At 40.9% G+C, this 19,932-nt stretch overlaps 1 protein-coding gene across 1 annotated transcript in view; it reads left to right on the forward strand.

Annotated features, from left to right (window-relative positions):
- Positions 1-19,932, forward strand: part of LOC135083491 (inactivation-no-after-potential D protein) — a 110,968-nt gene that overhangs the window by 59,201 nt on the left and 31,835 nt on the right. The window contains exon 8 of the mRNA XM_063978250.1: positions 11,660-11,862. Coding sequence (XP_063834320.1) covers positions 11,660-11,862 — 203 coding nt within the window. The remainder of the gene's footprint in view (positions 1-11,659; positions 11,863-19,932) is intronic.

The raw sequence follows: 19,932 nt of genomic DNA on the forward strand, positions 1-19,932 counted from the left end.
GGCAAGGGGTGCGAAGAATCCCCGGGGGATGCCAAGCTACCAACACCGACGACCTCTGGCCCTGGCAACCTATAACGCTCGCACACTGCGTACAGACGTGAAGCTAATGGAACTCGAGGAAGAATTGAGCAGGTTACGGTGGGATATCGTAGGATTATGTGAAGTCCGAAGAGAGGGAGAGGACACCATAATTCTCAAATCCGGAAACCTGCTCTATAACCGGGAGGGCGACCAGCAGTCCCAGGGTGGTGTCGGGTTTATCGTCCACAAGTCCCTTGTCAACAACGTGGTCCAGATCGAGAGTGTTTCGGCGAGGGTAGCGTACCTGATACTCAGAATCACCAAACGGTATTCGCTGAAGGTCATACAGGTATACGCACCGACCACGGAACACCCCGACGACGAAGTGGAGACTATGTATGAGGATATTTCCAGAGCCATACATAGCTCCCGGTCCCATTTTACCGTTGTGATGGGGGACTTCAACGCGAGGCTAGGTAAACGAAGCGATAATGAGCCGAAAGTGGGGCAATTTGGGTATGGAGAGAGGAACGCACGTGGCCAACTGCTGGCTGGCTTTATGGAGAAGGAGGGCCTCTTTATGATGAACTCCTTCTTCAGAAAGCCAAAACAGCGAAAGTGGACATGGCTGCATCCCAATGGCGCTACAAAAAATGAGATAGACTTCATCTTGTCGACGAAGAAGCATATATTCAATGATGTCTCTGTGATCAATTCGGTCAAAACAGGAAGCGATCACCGAATGGTAAGAGGCACATTGAATATCAGACCCAAGCTCGAGAGATGTCGACTGATGAAGTCTACGCTCCGCCCAGCGCCCATCCAACTCCAAAACCCCGAAAGCTTTCAGCTCGAGTTGCAAAATCGTTTCGAATGCCTAGGAGACTGCGAAAATGTGGACGAATACAATGACAGGTTCGTGGAAATTGTCCAAACGACTGGGTCTAAGTTCTTTAAAACCCGTCGTTCAAAAGGAACCAAAAAGATCTCTGACCTCACCAATCAACTCATGGAAGAGAGACGGAACTTGGTTTTGCAGTCCTCTGAAGATGCTGCTCAGTATCGGCGCCTTAACAGACAGATCTCCAAGTCTTTGACTCGCGACCTACGCCAATTTAATACAGACCGTATTAAAGAGGCGATTGAGCGAAACAAAGGCTCTAAAGTGTTCGCAAGAGATCTGTCTGTTGGCCAAAGTCAACTGACCAAGCTGAAGACAGAGGATGGCAGAGCCATTTCGTCGGGGCCGGAGATATTGGAAGAGGTTGAGAAGTTCTACGGACAATTATACACGACTGTACGCGCACCTGTCACAAATCTAGCCGAAGACCCAAGAGCTAGACTGACCCGACACTATACCGAAGATATCCCGGACGTCAGTCTGTACGAGATTAGAATGGCTCTCAAACAGCTGAAGAACAACAAGGCACCGGGTGATGATGGAATCACGGCTGAGCTTTTGAAGGCAGGCGGAACGCCGGTACTAAGGGCTCTTCAGAAGCTGTTCAATTCCGTCATCCTCGAAGGAAAAACGCCTACGACATGGCACAGAAGTGTGGTGGTACTCTTCTTCAAAAAAGGTGACAAAACCTTGTTGAAGAATTATAGACCCATCTCACTTCTGAGCCATGTCTACAAGCTGTTTTCGAGAGTCATTACGAATCGTCTCGCTCGCAGGCTCGACGACTTCCAGCCTCCCGAACAAGCCGGTTTCCGAAAAGGCTTTAGTACCATAGACCACATACATACGCTAAGGCAGATTATACAGAAGACCGAGGAGTATAATCAACCACTTTGCCTGGCGTTTGTGGATTATGAAAAAGCCTTCGATTCGGTCGAGACCTGGGCAGTGCTACAGTCTCTCCAAAGGTGCCAAATTGACTATCGATATATCGAAGTGTTAAGGGGTTTGTACAAAAACGCCACAATGTCGGTCCGCCTCCAGGATCGGGACTCGAAACCTATCCAGTTGCAGCGAGGGGTAAGACAGGGAGACGTCATATCTCCAAAACTGTTTACCACCGCCCTGGAAGATGTCTTCAAGCTTCTGGACTGGAACGGATTTGGCATAAATATCAACGGCGAGTACATCACCCACCTTCGATTCGCGGACGATATCGTAGTCATGGCTGAGACCTTGGAGGATCTAGGCACAATGCTCGATGGCCTCAGTAGAGCCTCTCAACAAGTGGGCCTCAGAATGAACATGGACAAGACAAAAATCATGTCTAATGTCCGTGTTGCACCCACTCCTCTGAAGGTTGGAGACTCTACACTCGAAGTTGTTGACAATTATGTATACCTGGGACAAACAGTCCAGTTAGGTAGGTCCAACTTCGAGAAAGAGGTCAATCGTCGAATCCAACTCGGATGGGCAGCGTTCGGGAAGCTTCGCCATATACTCACGTCCGAAATACCGCAGTGTCTTAAGTCGAAAGTATTTGACCAATGCGTGTTGCCAGTGATGGTATACGGATCTGAGACGTGGTCGCTTACTATGGGCCTCATAAGAAGGCTCAAGGTCACCCAAAGGGCGATGGAGCGGGCTATGCTCGGAGTTTCCCTGCGTGATCGAATCAGAAATGAGGAGATCCGCAGGAGAACCAAAGTAACCGACATAGCTCGCAGAATTGCTAAAATCAAGTGGCAGTGGGCGGGGCACATAGCTCGTAGAGACGATGGCCGTTGGGGCAGGAAAGTTCTCGAGTGGCGACCACGGGCTGGAAGACGTAGCGTGGGCAGGCCTCCTACTAGGTGGACCGACGATCTGGTAAAGGTCGCGGGAAGAGCCTGGATGCGGGCAGCGCAGGACCGTTCATTGTGGAAAACCTTGGGGGAGGCCTTTGTCCAGCAGTGGACGTCATTTGGCTGAAAAGAAGAAGAAGAAGAAGTTGTCAAAAACCTTTTTTAAGGCGGATTTTTTTCAATAAGGCGGGCGCGCGCGCGGCTATAAACTAGGTCACAAAATTCGGAAAGAACATAGCGAAATCTATTTATTCACCAATTTTCAAAAATTCCGGAAAACTTTCCAAGTAAAATTAACAAATAACTGGACTATTTACTTGTTATTGAGCACAAAGACACAAAATTGGTTATTTTTCCAGAAAATTTATATTTAAGTGCATAAATGTAAAAATGGCTTCATAGTGCACAAAATTGGCAATAGGTGGCATAATAATGGTAACTTTTTAGCGCCTAGTTTAAAATGTGATTGAACGATGACAACCAACAACAGTTGTCAGTTAGGTACAAAAAGTGGTAAATGGGTTAACGTGCGGGGGCTGCAAAATCATGTTGTGACGTCACGCGCGAATATTGGAAATTTTTGAAAATTTTAAAAAGTCCGTAAACTTCTCGAGGCTCTATCTTCGGTAATACTGGATGGATTGAGGTGAAATAAAAACTAGTGTAATGTGTGTGATCTAAACTTTAAATTAAGTCATAATTTAACTTAATATTACAACTTATGCGTGTTGTCCATTATCATATCCTGCTTGGTAATCGAACTCTGGACCCAGGTAGAGAGTGTCACTAATCATAAGACCGTGGAGCCCTCTCTACCCTTATGGGACAAAACTAGGAATGTTTCAAATGATCATTGTTTCTCTAAAAAGTCATTAATGTGTCTATTCTATCCCCAGTGGACTTATTAAGGACCCTATTAAAACTTTTAACGAAGCTAATATTAAGTTACGCGATCGAGGGAGAAGGCAAATCTATTTCGAGGTTGTTGCTATTTAAAAGGAAACTTTTCGCAAATCTTCTTGTGGTTTCCTTTTTTGTATTGTTTGTAACTGAAGCCCTGATGTCAAAGGTCAGAATTTTAACGTTTCAAATAAGGTGCTATTATTCATTTCTTTATTTTTGATCGATTTTGTTGAACGAAATGTATTTATTACTAGTTTTTGCCCGCGGCTTTGCCCGCGTGAAATTTTATCTGTCAGAAAAAATTGTCGCGCCCGTCGCTGTTTCAAAAACCAGGATAAAAACTATCCTATGTCCTTCAAACTATCACAAAGCCAAATTTAATCAAAATCGGTTTAGTAGTTTATCCGTGAAAGCGTGACAGACAGAGTGACTTTCGCAATTATAATATTAGTAGGGATTCACTCACAATAAATTGAGTTTTGGGGGAAAATTATGTACCTACGCGCATGAAAGTGACAGATATTAAGCCAACTGACGCCCGGTTCACACATGTCTCCGTTTTACTGTTCCGTTTTATCGTGTACGTTTTTTGTATGTATTACTGTATATACTGTGTCATGTGTGAAGTCGCTCATACAACTACATACGCCATCGACGAAAAAAAAACGTATACGATAAAACGGAACAGTAAAACGGAGACATGTGTGAACCAGGCGTGAATCGTCTACTATTGGCCAACTTTCATCTGTCAGCGAATCAGTAAAACCCTTACCACTTTTGTGCTCGCCTGTACAAGTTTACAGCGCTTAATGGAAACAAGATACGGCGTTATCTGCCGCGATTCGATCGATGCGCTGCTGTATCTCACTGTACTGTTTCATGGACTACCATCTTAGTCAGCGTTTATGGTAGCTTTAAGGTAGCCTTCTGTACGAGAAAATGTTGCTGTACTTAAACGTCCCAAATAATGAAGAGGTGGAGAAAATGAATCGGCTTACAAAGCTCTTTGTGCCTTATTACGGAAAAGTTAAACGCGCGATGAACACGGGTTTAAATTGACATTTCCATTTTCCATACTAAATGTCAATTTAAAATACAGTGATTAACTCGAGTTTAATTCTTTGTAATAAGGGAGGATGTGCCGGTGGTCGGTGCGATCCTATGTAATTCCATCGAGTGGATTTACCTACGCCCGTATTCACAAATATTACTATGAGGTCTCACAGTGCGCGTAGACGCACAGGGTGACACACGAACCAATCACAGAGCTCTCTCTATTCAACGCTATGCGTTCGATTTGCTGCTTCACTTAAGGCCGGGTAGCAGAGAAAATGGCGAAAATGAGGTTTTCATTTTTCATTTTTGAGGTACTAAACAGTAAAATTAAAGGCTAAGATTTTTATTGGGCATAGTTGAGGATATTTTCTAGGGCTATTAATGGATGGAAACACGATTTGATGAAGTTGACTCGATAGAATATATTCCCAAAGTTACCTCTATTCGTTTTCTATTTATGGTTTTATTTTTAAAATAAGCGATTTGAGATTCTAAATCTTTTACTAAACTAAAGTTCAGAAATAACTTGAGGGCTTTTAACGGATGCAATTTTTATATTGCGTCTTATTTAGTTACTATGTTAAAAAATGTGGAAAAATCGTCCATGACGGCTTGGACAATCTCAATCAGTCGCGCGGTGGCGCTTACGGAGGACGGACGCGTGTCAGTTTTTTGGCCGTGACAGTTCGCGATTTGTCAATATTGTTGACAATGATGACTTTGATGAGTCACAGTATAATAATATCAGTGTTACTGGAGAAAGCTTAAATTTTTGATAATTAAGAATTATCAATTTTGTCTACCTATTGAAATTTAAATCGTTCGCATCCTTTTAAACGAAGACTCTACTCATGATACATAGTACATTCCTCAAATATGAGACAAAACCAATGAGTTAAAATTACATTTTAATAGTACCTACATACAATCGTCTTACACTCTTTAGAAGAGCACACTGACACAAATAAATAATAAAAAATACTGTCTAAGGTCTGTAGCTAAAGGTCTAAGCCGTAAGATAGAAGAATCTTATAGCCAAAAACATGGCAGATGCAGCAGATATCAACGGATTTAAAACTGGAGTTCATGTGTATCCTTGTAGTTTTGAGTCTCTAGAGCAGTGGTTCTTAACCTTTAAGTTATGAGGGACCATTTTACCAAATTTCTGTCTTGTCAGGGACCACCTCATAATCGGTCAAAACTAGTTTGACTGCAAAAATCAGTTAAAAGTGGTTTTGACCAAGGTGTGCAAGTGCACATCGTGGACCACCTGGAATGCCTCCAGGGACCACCAGTGATCCGCGGACCACCGGTTAAGAACCACTGCTCTAGAGCGTCCCTTCCTCCACCATGCGTAAGAATATTTCAAAAATACTGTCTAAGGTCTGTAGCTAAAGGTCTAAGCTGCAAGATAAAAGAATCTTCTAGCCAATAACTTTAAAACTATAATTTGAACGAATTTTGCTATTAGTGGACAAATTTCTGCTCACGATGGACTAATTATCTGCTATACTCTCGACTCTCTAAAGCACAACATTTATAAAAATTTTGCTGCGGTAATGCACTCCAGGTAACAGTGTGTGATGCTCATTGCTCATAGTGATTTTCGATACAGAGCCCCGTACATACGTTATACATAAATTATGGAAAGAAAACACCCAAACCAATACAAACAAATATGTATGCAATTTTAGTATGATATTTTTATTTATTAATAAACAAAAATACTGAACAAAATTGATGCGTGTACTGATTAATGTAATTAACCACATGCAAAGCTTTGTGAATTGCAACAACTATAATTTATTATCCAAGCTCTAAATAATCGCTACTACGAGTAACTGATCATAAAATGTTTTTCCAATCGCTCAAGCTCCCGAGGATCTACCGATAGGTCGGGTGACGTATCTTGAAATTCTTTTAGCCGGCGCGGAACTTCCGGAAGGTCGGGTGACGCCACGCCTCTTTGAACCGTGTTTACTTTGGCAGTTATATTCTATATTTATTCGATTCTAAAATATATTCCCAAAAATTTTGAAGTTGTTTTAATTTGTATCACTTGGATATGATTTGTATTAGAAAGTGCTGTGAGTGTGACGCTTGAACGGAAGGAAGTCAACCTAACCTAACCAACTGCGTATTTCTATACTGTGTAGCCGCGAGAGCTCTTTGGCGCGCTGTCTTCGGCGAAGTATTGCGCGCGCAGATTTTGACAGCGCGAAATACCTACTTTAGCAGAAATACCAAGCCTTAAGCAAGCATCGTTTGTGAATACGACCGTTAGAAAACAAGTAGTAACTTTGTATTTCACTCCACACAAAACTGGCAATAAAAAATACAAACAAAATTGAAACGGATTTGCTGCTTCACTTAAGCAAGCATCGTTTGTGAATACGACCGTTAGAAAACAAGTAGTAACTTTATGTTTCACTCCACACTCAACTGGCAACTAAAAAAAAAATACATACAAAATTGTAACGGCATAATTTTATGCGATCTAATCGAAAAGAATTGTTCTCTATCAGACAACCCAGGGCCAAAAATTATGTTTTGCAGGCACAGAACTCTACAAACCGGGTGCAACTCGCCTCTTGACCTGAAATAGGGTGTAGAGGGTGTCTGCCATAAGTAAATTCCGACTTTCGGGCGACACCATAACAGTATTTCGCCATGCCAGCTCCAACTCATATAGGGTGGCAGTTGGCGGTAGTGTTGTGGAAGGATCCATCGATAGAAACTCTCAAACAGTTGAAAAAAGTCGATAAGTATCGACAAATATTAACACATCACAAATTTTAGTGAATTTTGACAGTGCTTTGGAGCAATAACCATTCTATTAATATCTATTGTATATTGTAGTAAACTAGTATAATAAACTATTATAGTTACTATAATCCCAACTAATATTATAAATGCGAAAGTAACTCTGTCTGTCTGTCTGTCTGTCTGTCTGTCTGTCTGTCTGTTACGCTTTCCCGCTTAAACCTCGCAACCGATTTTGATGAAATTTGGCATAGAGATAGTTTGAGTCCCGGGAAAGAACATAGGATAGTTTTTATCCCGGTTTTTGAAACAGGGACGCGCGCGATAAAGTTTTTCTGTGACAGACAAAATTCCACGCGGGCGAAGCCGCGGGCGGAAAGCTAGTTACATAATATTCTCTCCCTGTCATCTAACAGTTTTAAAGAACGAGACCAAAATAATTATCTACTTATGAGTCTATCTACAGATGTTTCTTATTAAAAGGCAGTAGTAGTAATTTTTATTTTACATCGTCTCAGTTGCATATTTAGTATCGATATTATCGAAAGCTCTTTATGAACATATCTTTGATACTTTTATTACTATTGAGCGTAAAACTGTATTATGTAAACCATTGGCAACAGTATCCATAGATAGTTGTAACTTCTTTTGTTAGGTACACTATCGATACACTCTATCGACACTGCCCTATGATACATCACTAGCCGCCAAGTCCAGGCTTTTATTAAGAAAGTTTAAACCGAATAAACAGCCCTCTCAGTCGACTTTCTCAGTTTCTGGAATAAAAAGGGTCTCCGAGGCCACGCCGAGACAATATGTCACGGTTATAGCGCTCTGAGTGGGCAGTTGAGGGTTAACACAGTGATTATGTGGACGCGGATTATCGAGTGACGGGAGCTAGTATTTGTACTAGGTTTTTGTGGGTGTTGTTCTGGCATTTAGTGGGGCAAATTGATACTCTAAAGGTAATATTTTACCCAACCACAGAAGCTTCAGATCCATTAGATTGTCATAAAAATATGAGTAATAGTGTACCAAATACAACATTTTCTAGTGTGATGATGGAGAAGCAAGGTTCTGGTATACAGGACATTCACCTACTAAGAAAGCGTCCATCATTATGGTAGACAGATGACCATATAAAGGTTGCAGGAAGGCGCTGGATTCTGGCCGCTTCAGACCTGCCAATCTGGACATCATTTATCCCTCAGCAATTGACAACCTGTGCCTGAAATGACGATGATCATAAGATGTAGTCAATATACGAGTAATATACCTTAAAATGAACTAAGATTTTGGGTAACTTTTCATGACATTAGGGTTCCTATAATGTAAAAAAACTTTTCATGCAGTAAAAAAAATCACTATATTTCGCACTACTTAACTTTCAAACCCACCCTGTATAAGAGCGCATGGTGTATCGCTCATCGGGCTCGCTCTTGACCTAAGCTCGGTATTGACTGGCTGACGTCATAGTGCATCTGTTTAGAAGCTGCACAAGTGAGCTGGAACTACTTAGTGGTTTCTTTTAGGCCACATTTTAGAATGTAAAAGAAAAAGCCTTTTTCTTGAGTCGGGTGCCAAGGGAAATGTGAGTCACTTGTTAAGTTTCTTATGTATTTTTAAAAAAGTTACATGTTTTTAATAAATATTTTTGTGTTTAATTCGATAGAGCAAACTGATGGTGACCATGTCATACCACAAGCGCAATTGGGCTTTACCTTAGCTAAACTAAGCAAAGCTTGTACTATGATAATTTATATTGTTACCATTAAAAATACGAGTATGTAACCGCTGACTATTGTCAGTAAAATCTTCGTTCGTTCGTTTCAGCCAAACGACGTCCACGGCTGGACAAAGGCGTCCTCCAAGGTTTTCCACAATGAACGGTGCGCTGCCCGCATCCAGGTTCTTCCCGCAAAATCTTCATTCACTCTATAACTCTCGGTATAGCCATTATTGAGTTATTAAAAAAATGTATTATTGAAAAATTCTTAGGTGATATTAGAAAATATAGGTACTCGTATTACCTACTATGGAATTGTCACAAGAATTTTTTTCATTAACACTAATGATTATTTAGTTCTGCTATCAAGTCTTATTTAAGTCCTAGGCAAACAATAACCCCCATAAACAGCCGAGCCCTAATCCCCCCTTTGTAACGATCCAGAACCTTTGCCAGATCTCTGGCTCCGTCTGGCAGTGTTCCTATTGTGGTATTAATTGCGGCCACCCGAAAACGTTCCAGCTTTTTTCCTAAACAAATATCTGCTTTTGTAGGGACACCATAATGTTAGGTAGTAGTGGGACATTGCAGTTTTTTTAAAAATATTTGACGACTACTGTTTCCGTACTACAAAAAGTAATATGAAAAAATACTACTTTTTCTTACTTCAGGTAAATAATGTAGAGCAGTGATTAGGGACAGAAGTAGGCTACTTCAAGTGGCGCGAGAAGTTGTCTTTCTAGTTACACTTGTCTTGTTCAAACACTTGCAACCTTGCAAGAAACTTATTTTATGGAAAGTTATAAACAATTAAGCGATACTTGACAATAATATTATTATGGGATCCGTATTTTGAACATACATTTGAGTTAGGTATTAATCTACACCTAAGAGTTGATTGTAACAATCATGTGATCGGTACAAATATCGGTATCACACGCATTTAGTAATACGAACCTATTATCTCAAAAACTCTCTGATATAATGAAAACAAAACAAACTCCATTAATTAGATCTTACTACTAATTAGTTTCTGTAATTAGATCTAACCACCTAAAATTCACTACCTTTGTTTTATTTATAGCAAAGCTTTGTGTTCAAATTCTATTTTATTTCATCGCAACTATTCATACGTTTCAAACATTCGCTGATGAGTCCATTGTTCATTCATAGCATCGATTTTGAATAGTCTCGATATTGATATTCATAGTTTTTATTCGATTTTATTGTTCTGTTCTATTTTCAATTCCATCGAGCGATGCGACATCATTTAGAATTCAATCGAGTGTGGCTAGCAATTGTTTTGAATGTTACAGTAGTTTATTTCTGGTATGTTTTTTATTTACGATTACTTTTTGCATTGATTTTAACCCCCTTGGAAATGGAAATAGATAATTAATTTATTGTGTTAACAGTTTGACATTTTTTATCTGCGTACTTTTTTCCGATTTTAATCTGTTTTTCTTTTTATTTAGAAGTTTTACTGGAACGAAAATACATCTCTTTTAAAACTCAGATCCGATATAATATTTCTACATTTTATTTTCTTATGAAGGCCCTTTCGAGGATATCGTAATCGAATAGGTAGACAAATATTCCTAAATTTTCCCCAAATTACAGTCTTCCCTCCCAGGTAAGGGCCGGCGCACACTTGACCTACCATTGTCAACTAACAAAAGAGCCCACATTAGGCTGTGTACACTAGATCGCATTGTGAGGGTCGCTTCCGGGACATGTTGGCTCGGGGATATTTCTTGAGGTTAAATGTTTGAAGTATTTTGCGAAAGGTTTGCGTATCGCTGGAAAGAGGACTCGTTTGGGAAGAGGCAAGGTGGGTACGTTCTGACGAACCGTGTATAACTGGAGATACACGCTCTACTAAGTGCGGTTCTTGAAAAATGTAGAGTACCTACTCAGATGGATTCTCTAGTGGAGACTACGTCTTAGAAAAATTAGTGTGGTACGTAACGGTCCTCCTGCTTAATTCCGACGATTTCAGATTGCTGGCGATTGGGAGAACAACTGATAGAACTTAGGGCTTGTCCAGTTTCCTGATTTATATTTAGATAGATAATTAGAAATTTACTCATCTGTAAAATAAATAAGAACTTTTGATTTCAGTCTCGGATCTATCATAGCTATTGCATTAAAACGTAATATGTCAAATAATTATTAGAAAATGGCTTAAGCGACAGCGCACACTGGGCAATATTCACGGCGACTAGACGCCTATTCTTGTCAAGCTCTCACTGTTGCCCAGTGGTGCCAATTGTCTTAACTGACTAGATGCCACTTGCTTATAAGTTTTTAAAAGATGGCAATATACATTTTAAACCCCAATGTAATAGTGTATTTCGTACTCTGAAACTATTAATAAAAATGACTATTGTAAAACAGATTTTGTATTAATTTATTTCCCAAACTAAGCACCACTTTCTCTTCCAGATAAAATCCGCAAGAAGTATGCGAACCTCGGTGACAGCGTGGTGGCGGTCAAGCTGGAGCGGACCCCGAAGGCAGGACTGGGACTGTCCCTGGCGGGACACCGGGACAGGAGCCGGATGGCAGTGTTTGTCTGTGGATTGCACCCGGCCGGTGCGGCTGCCAAGGCCTCGCCGCCGGTCAAAGTCGGGGATGAGATCTTGGAGGTAAGATACCTTTCTCATTCAATAATCATAGATCCTCGCTCTCTTATGACATAGATTGCATCTGAGGTGCTAAACCGTGTGGTGACGGCAGAGTAGAATACATCTGTCACCTCCCCCTACTCTTCCCGCGGTTGTCGTAAGAGGCGACTTACGCCCGTATTCACAAACGATACTTGCTATAAGTGAAGCAGCAAATCGAACGCACAGCGTTGAATAGAGCTCTGTGATTGGTTCGTGTGTCACCCTGTGAATCCACGCGCATTGTGAGACCTCACAGTAATGTTTGTGAATACGGGCGTTAGGGACTACACAGCAAACAGAGAACGGGTAGCATCGCTCTCTGAAAAACATCAATCTTTTAAACTGCGATCTCCAACCCGCCTGCCAAGCGTAGGTATATGGCAAAACCCCTTCACTATTAGTGGAGGAGGCTCTTAGTCCAGCAGTGGACTGTAAAGGGATGTTGATGATGCATGCCTTTTGGGTGAGATTAGCAATTTCTATAAAAATACGCACTTAATACCTATATGATACTTTTCGCATGAGTCGAATGTGAATCACAACTATTGTTCGTCAGTGTATGGTATGAACAGGTAAGCCAACAAAAGTTTTAGGAAAGATTCACAAAACATTTTGTATTTGTATAAAATGATTAATTAATTCGGTGTTACAATTTTATTTAGTAAATAGTAAATTAAGTCGGCGATTAACTCCGTGTTAAGCAACTTAAAAAAATGGTTATTTGTGGCTCGGTTGCATTTTTACTTTGACTTTAACTTACGTCAAAAATCTGTCATACTCCATAGGTACAAAAAACACCGGTTATCGTTAAAATTAATGTCAAAGTTAGGGGGTGCAACGCAGCCTTATTGATAGTGTTTCTTTTAGGATATTGTTATTTTTACATTTACATTATAAAAAGTTAGGCGGAAAATGAACCTTATAAAACAATATAAGTGCCGAGAGAAGCTGTAAGTAAAATCGCTTACAATCGGCAAAGGTACAACAAAACAATCTTTTTCAGTAATGAACAATTGAACAATACTTTTCAATCACCGCCTTTGAGACGTCTACACTCTTTGAAGTTATAATTAGTCCGCTCAGTCATCAGCGGTGGAAACAATGATCCAGGCTATCAATGGAAACAGTCTGCCATTGATCTATCGTATATTTTTCTTGTAAAAGCGTGGCTTTAGGGTTGCCTGGAAACAGAAAATAATATTTTACGGTAATGATGAAATGAAAATCGATTAGTTTGAATTTCAATTCAATTTCAATAGCCGGTTATGTGAAGAATTATTGAGAAATAAAAATCAGTAAAAAATTTTCGGCGAATGTGACATCGGGTAATGACGTCACAGGAATAAGGCATCAATGGAGGATTCGATATATCATGATGCATATAAATAAAATATTAATCCATCATTTGACTTTAGAATTTAATTAAAAAGACTCATCAAAGGAAAAAAAATAACAAACAGTTTAAAATAAAGCGAGGTGTGCAAAAAATATTCAATGCGCAATAATTTTACTACATTCCTTAATTTATAAAATGTGTTGCTTAGTTTTATGGCAACAGCATCGTCATCATCAGCTTTTTTGGTCTCTTATTGCTGAATTACGCTACATCTCAATTTTCCAAAGGCAAATAGAGTATTTGGTCTACACTCCCCATCCCCACGCTTACGAACTCGTAAGCCATTAAGTATGAGCCATTTTGAGAACATTATTTTATACCCAACTGGGTATGAAGTTAAATAATGTCCTCAAAATCATATTACATAAAACATAAAGTACTTTTTACTATCAGCCACCAATTAAGCACAAAAACCTTTTTGGCACCCCTCTAGTTGGCCCATTTGGCGATGGAGCAATACTCTATTGTTATCGTCGATGAATCGGTGCGCAGACTCCGAAACATCAATTTTAAGGCCTCGTACACATCATATTATTACAGGAATAGTACAGGAATTTTGGCAGATACAGGTCAGAATTAAAGGTGCTGCTTTTTTCATTCATCATCATCTCAGCCATAAGACGTCCACTGCTGAATATAGGCCTCCCCCAATGCTTTTCATGTTGCCCGGTTGGTAGCGGCTTGCGTCCAGCGCCTTCCTGCTACCTTTATGATGTCGTCGGTCCACCTTGTGGGTGGACGTCCCACGCTGCGTTTTACACACACATAGCCCTCTCCATAGCACGCTGTGTTTTTAATTCCTGGTTTCAAATTAATTTATATTTGATTTTTTTTTATCCACAACGAGGAAGCTCTTGACCTGTATATCACCTGATGGTAAGTGATAATCAGGCCGAAGGTGGAAGCGATATAATATGATGATTAAGCAATATGAGCCACCTTGAAAGCAAACGCGTTAAAATAAATATTTGATGTAATTGTCTCTAATGTTGGGACCACTCCTACCGTAAAATTGACCCAAAATTAATTTCTTAAAGTTTGTTAAAATAATTGCTCCTAATGAGTGCAATTATTGTTAGAAATAAGTGATAAAATCTTAATATTTACTCAAGACTACTTACCTACTTTAGTTGCTGCCCGTAAAAAGATATTCCGATCAGAATTACGCTATTTTATTTTATCTTGTTTTATGCATGCATGCTCAAGAAGCAATTTTTATAATCGATCATCCAAAACAAAACTTGTATTCCCATCAAACTTGTGTCCATTGGTTCCGCTTATCTGGAAGCATCCAAGCTTTTTATTTATGGCTCTTTTACTGTCCAAACTTTACTACAGTGCGTCCGCACCGCAACATGGCGCCGCTCCAGAAAACAGTAGTAAAATGTACGATGACTGATTGCCGGACGGTTGTGAATGGCTGAATTGATCTATCAATACTTGAGAAAATATATCTATGCAGGTGTGGGACACAGTGAGACATAGTGTGAAGCTACTGTGAGTATTTCTTCTTAGTTTGATAAAGATACAGACCGCTATTAAACGGCCATTGTGGAAATCATTGGGAGGAGGCCTATGTTTAGTAGTGGACGGCCTATGGCTGAAATGATGATGATGGTGATGATGAAAGATTCTAGTTTGTTAAAGGTAATCTAGATTTCGGCACAGGACCGGTCTTTGTGGAAATCCTTGGGGGATACCTTTGTCCAGCAGTGGACGCGTCTTTCGGCTGACACGAACGAATGTAGATTTGAAATCTAGAATGGATTGTCCAAAAGAAAGAAGATGGAAAAATAGAGTTTATTAGATATTTGATTCAAGAATACAATTCACAGCATCGTAAAATACATAAAACCGTCGAATCGACGTACGCGGGGACTCATTGCAAGCCACTTGATAGATGAAGAAGAAGGAAAAGGGTTTTGCCAACATTAAAAAAATACAACAAATTAATACGTCATCGTCTATGAACAGCTCGTTGCTTAAAGAAGATCACCATCATTAATTTCAACAACACTCTCATCTGCTGCTGAAAAAACATCAGGTCCTAGCAATGCGCATTATAATGTAGATAGATTGGACTCGTGAATTGCTTGAAAGAATGAAAGAAGGAGAAAGAAAATTTGTTTATTTGGTTCAAACATAGTAATTCAACACAATTTGGATAATAATTATAAATGGTTGAACCAAAATGGCTCCTACTCAGCTTGTATCATATTCCATAAAGAACATGTTGCTGGTATTCTATAGGAACCATTTTGAAAAGAGCGTCACCAGGGACTTGCTTGCTACTTTTTAATTCAATAGCTACGTAGCTGAATTTGTTGACTGGCCAAATTCTAGTTCCAGACCTAGATGTTTGACTTGTCTGTCTAATGTTCAATCAGATAGAACAATTTTTTTGGTTATTTTGCGTATATCACCAATTGTCTACAAGATCGATCGTGATAAAGCGTAAGCGTGTTCACGTCACGCCTCTGGCTTCGCTCCAAGCGCTGACTAACAAAGTGTAGAGTGACGGATAGCTTAGGAGCACTGAATGAATTATACGATGCGATAAAATTATCGCGAAAATAAGTAACCATAGGCTGATTGATAGTCCGGTCACTTATAGAGGATGTTCTGCAAAGATGGTCTCGAAGAATGTAATAATAATGACTCGCTGAAAATCAGTGTCCTGTCATGCTGACAAGATAAGTTATGGATAGCATGTTGAGTGTTCATAAACAATGTTCATCACTCAAAACTCACCACGTTACTCTTCTTGAAAAATATGTACCAACCAACCGTAACCAAGTTTCTTTTGCTCTTAGAAGAGTTTTAGCACTGATCCTAATGATGTTAAAGTCCCTAAATTTCCCTAGACACAGTGTTCACCCAAAACACCCACCCAAAAAGGTGTTCAAATATCGCATAAGCAGTCTTTTGCTCGCAGTCTCACACAAACCCTTGATGATTCAATTCGAATTTCATGGAACGCTAATTCGATCTCCGTCGAACGCTGGACTGTTGTGGTTAAGCCACTCCTGCACAAGATATTTACGTCCGTATTCACATACATTACTATGAGGTCTCATAGTGCGCGTGGACGCATAGGGCGACACACGAACCAATCACAGAGCTCTATTCAACGCTGTGCGTTCGATTTGCTGCTTCACTTAAGCAAGCATCGTTTGTGAATACGGGCGTTAGCTCACTTGGAGGAGATAACAGAGATTTATGATTTGTTTATGACAGTTATTAATTAAAAATACTTCAAAGAATCGCAAAAAAAGTGGGTCACGATGATAGTTGACCCTAATAGGCTACGAACAAGCAGCTAATTGAATGGAGACGTCCAAGTAGCGGCGCCGACCGCAGGTGATTCGAGCACCAGCGCTGGCGCCGCGCCAGGAACGCTGGTGCCCAGTGCTGGCCGGAGCGGGAGCGGGAGAATTTGCGAAGGATCGCAGTAATAAATTGACCCCAAAAAGGCAGTGTGGTTATGGCAAAGTAGAATGCCTTACTCTTCCCGTTGGTGTCGAAATAGGCGACAAGGAAGAAACATGTTAGAGTCCCAACAATAACATGTTTCTCCCTTTCCCGTCTAGCCAGCATTGATACTACCTAGACGGTCAAATTCTCCCTTTGCTTCTGGTAAATTAAAGACCATCAGATATTTGGAAATAATCGCGGGGTTAATTGACCCCAGTAGGCTGAAAAATGCAAAAAGTGTACTTTTGGCGGAACAGACGAAGACTATAGGCAGTTAACCCATTCTGCCGCAGCAACAGCGGCATCTCCCTTAGATTTATAAGCTGTGTAAAGACTTGTGTATATTACTCTTCCCGCTCCTCCGATAATTATGTATTGTAAAATGGAAAAAGGCGTTGTGGTAGCTCTTCTCGTAGATGTTGGAAACGACGATTTCGGTTTTCCCAACCCGTGCAACAGCATGGGAAGTCATCAAATCCTCGCTTTTGCCTCTGGTAAATTTAGAGACCGTCGTCCTCCTTTAGTGGGGACTAAATGACCCGATGATGATGAGGCAACAAACAAGCAGCTAATGAGGGTTTTCGCGATTGAAAAATCCGCCAGATGGCAATACGTAGACGCGAGGTCCAAATGCTGCGTGATTGGTGGACTTTGATATCTGTCAAAGTCATGTCAAAAATTTCACGTCCAAGTAGTGGCGCCGACCGCAGGTGATCCGAGCACCCAGCGCTGGCGTCGCGCTAGAAGTGCTGGTGCCCAGTGCTTGGCCGGAGCGGGAGCGGGAAGAAGTTTCAGCGAGAGCACACTTTCTTTATTGCTATATTAGAAATTAGCGAAGTATTGCGGGATTAATTGACCCTAGTAGGCTGCAAAATGCAAAAAGGCAGTGGGATTCTGGCGGAGTAGAACAGGACTGCCCCCACTCTTCTAGTTAATGTCTAAAGAGCAACTGACGGAGAAAAATGCTAGTATTCGGCCTCCCCAACTCCTTTGGCCAGCATGTGGAGTGTAGGTTAATCCTCCCGTTTGCCTCTGGTTTAGAGAGGGTAATCTTGGAGACCTGACGATGATGAGGCTGCAGAATCTAAATGTGTCAAAAAAGTCACCAAGTCAGCATTAATTGTAGTATATGACTAACTGTACCTAACTTTACAACTACACTCGCGAGCAAAACTATGGAATCACTTACATGAAGTTGTGTCCACGCGATCTTGTGTACTAACGAATTTGTTAGTAACAAAAAAAGTGGCACCATTTTAAATATTAAACTTTTACCTTTTAATTGATACCAAATTCATTTAAATCACACCAGTATTTAAAAAGATATCCCGGCTGATGTGAAGAAGTAAGGAAAAAGACATGTATCAACTGTTTGATACGTCGCGAGTTGCGGCCTACTTACCCCCTATAAAAACACGTGTTTGCGGATTTTTGCTTTCAAACGTTGATCCATACACATCTCCGCTTTTTTTGACACTTTACCTGGGATTCTACACCTACAAAAGCAGCACAAATCGTTGCACTATTGCAAGAAGGGCTCAGCCAGCGGGCTGTCGCACGTCAGCTCCACATAAGCCAGTCCTGAGTTTCGAAAGTTTTAAGACGCTTTCGGGAGACTGGTGGCTTTATCCCGAGACCAAGTTCTGAACAGCGCCGGTGCATATCGCAGAGGGATGACCGTTTTTTCATGTCAACCACTCTATGAAATCGTCATTTGACTGGTATCGACGTCCAGCAAGAGCTCAGAAATGTTCGTAGGATAGCTGTTAGCGTGTGGACAGTTCGTCTAAGATATAAGCAATAGAATTTGACTCCAAAAAGGCCTGCCACAGGCTCGAAACTGACGGCAGGTCACCGATAAGCACGCTTTCAATTTGCTCGTACACATCTCGATGGGAAGTCGAGCAAGCCACCGCCATATGCCACTGTTTCAGCGAACCAGCACTGCACAAATCGCTCCCCAGGCTGCCTATAGACCCGACCTCTTCAACTGCTGCACTGCAAACACAGTCTGCATTCATCGGAGAACAAAACTCGCCTCCATTACTCGCCTACCCATCAAAATAAGTGCGAGTTAATTGAAAGCGTGCTTGTCGGTGACCTGCCGTCAGTTTCGAGCCTGTGGCAGGCCTTTTTGGAGTCAAATTCTATTGCTTATATCTTAGACGAACTTTCCACACGCTAACAGCTATCCTACGAACATTTCTGAGCTCTTGCTGGACGTCGATACCAGTCAAATGACGATTTCATAGAGTGGTTGACATGAAAAAACGGTCATCCCTCTGCGATATGCACCGGCGCTGTTCAGAACTTGGTCTCGGGATAAAGCCACCAGTCTCCCGAAAGCGTCTTAAAACTTTCGAAACTCAGGACTGGCTTATGTGGAGCTGACGTGCGACAGCCCGCTGGCTGAGCCCTTCTTGCAATAGTGCAACGATTTGTGCTGCTTTTGTAGGTGTAGAATCCCAGGTAAAGTGTCAAAAAAAGCGGAGATGTGTATGGATCAACGTTTGAAAGCAAAAATCCGCAAACACGTGTTTTTATAGGGGGTAAGTAGGCCGCAACTCGCGACGTATCAAACAGTTGATACATGTCTTTTTCCTTACTTCTTCACATCAGCCGGGATATCTTTTTAAATACTGGTGTGATTTAAATGAATTTGGTATCAATTAAAAGGTAAAAGTTTAATATTTAAAATGGTGCCACTTTTTTGTTACTAACAAATTCGTTAGTACACAAGATCGCGTGGAAACAACTTCATGTAAGTGATTCCATAGTTTTGCTCGCGAGTGTAGTTAGGATATGAGGACTGAATTTTGTGTAGGTAAATAGGTCCAGTCTAGTAGAGTACATATCCGCGTAATAGCATTTTCACTCTCGCCTCTAAAAGGTCGTTTTATTTCTTCTCCGCTCCGCTTCCCACAGTCTCCGCTCCCATAATTGGCTCGGAAACAAACTATTCCACATTACGTTCGTTTTGATTGAAACATAACTCTCTGGGCAATGCGCCTTCCTGCCAAAACCCCGCCACCCAGATTCGGACCGTTACTCAACGGAGTAGAACTCATTATTCAGTGCGGCATACGGATAAGGTGCTTTGTTATGCATGCCAGTGCTTTCGTTATTGTTTAAGATTAGGAAATCGGATTCCGAAAATGTTTCTTGTTATTTGGATATTT

This window comes from Ostrinia nubilalis, chromosome 23, assembly GCF_963855985.1.
Source record: "Ostrinia nubilalis chromosome 23, ilOstNubi1.1, whole genome shotgun sequence".
In the NCBI taxonomy this organism is placed as follows: domain Eukaryota; kingdom Metazoa; phylum Arthropoda; class Insecta; order Lepidoptera; family Crambidae; genus Ostrinia; species Ostrinia nubilalis.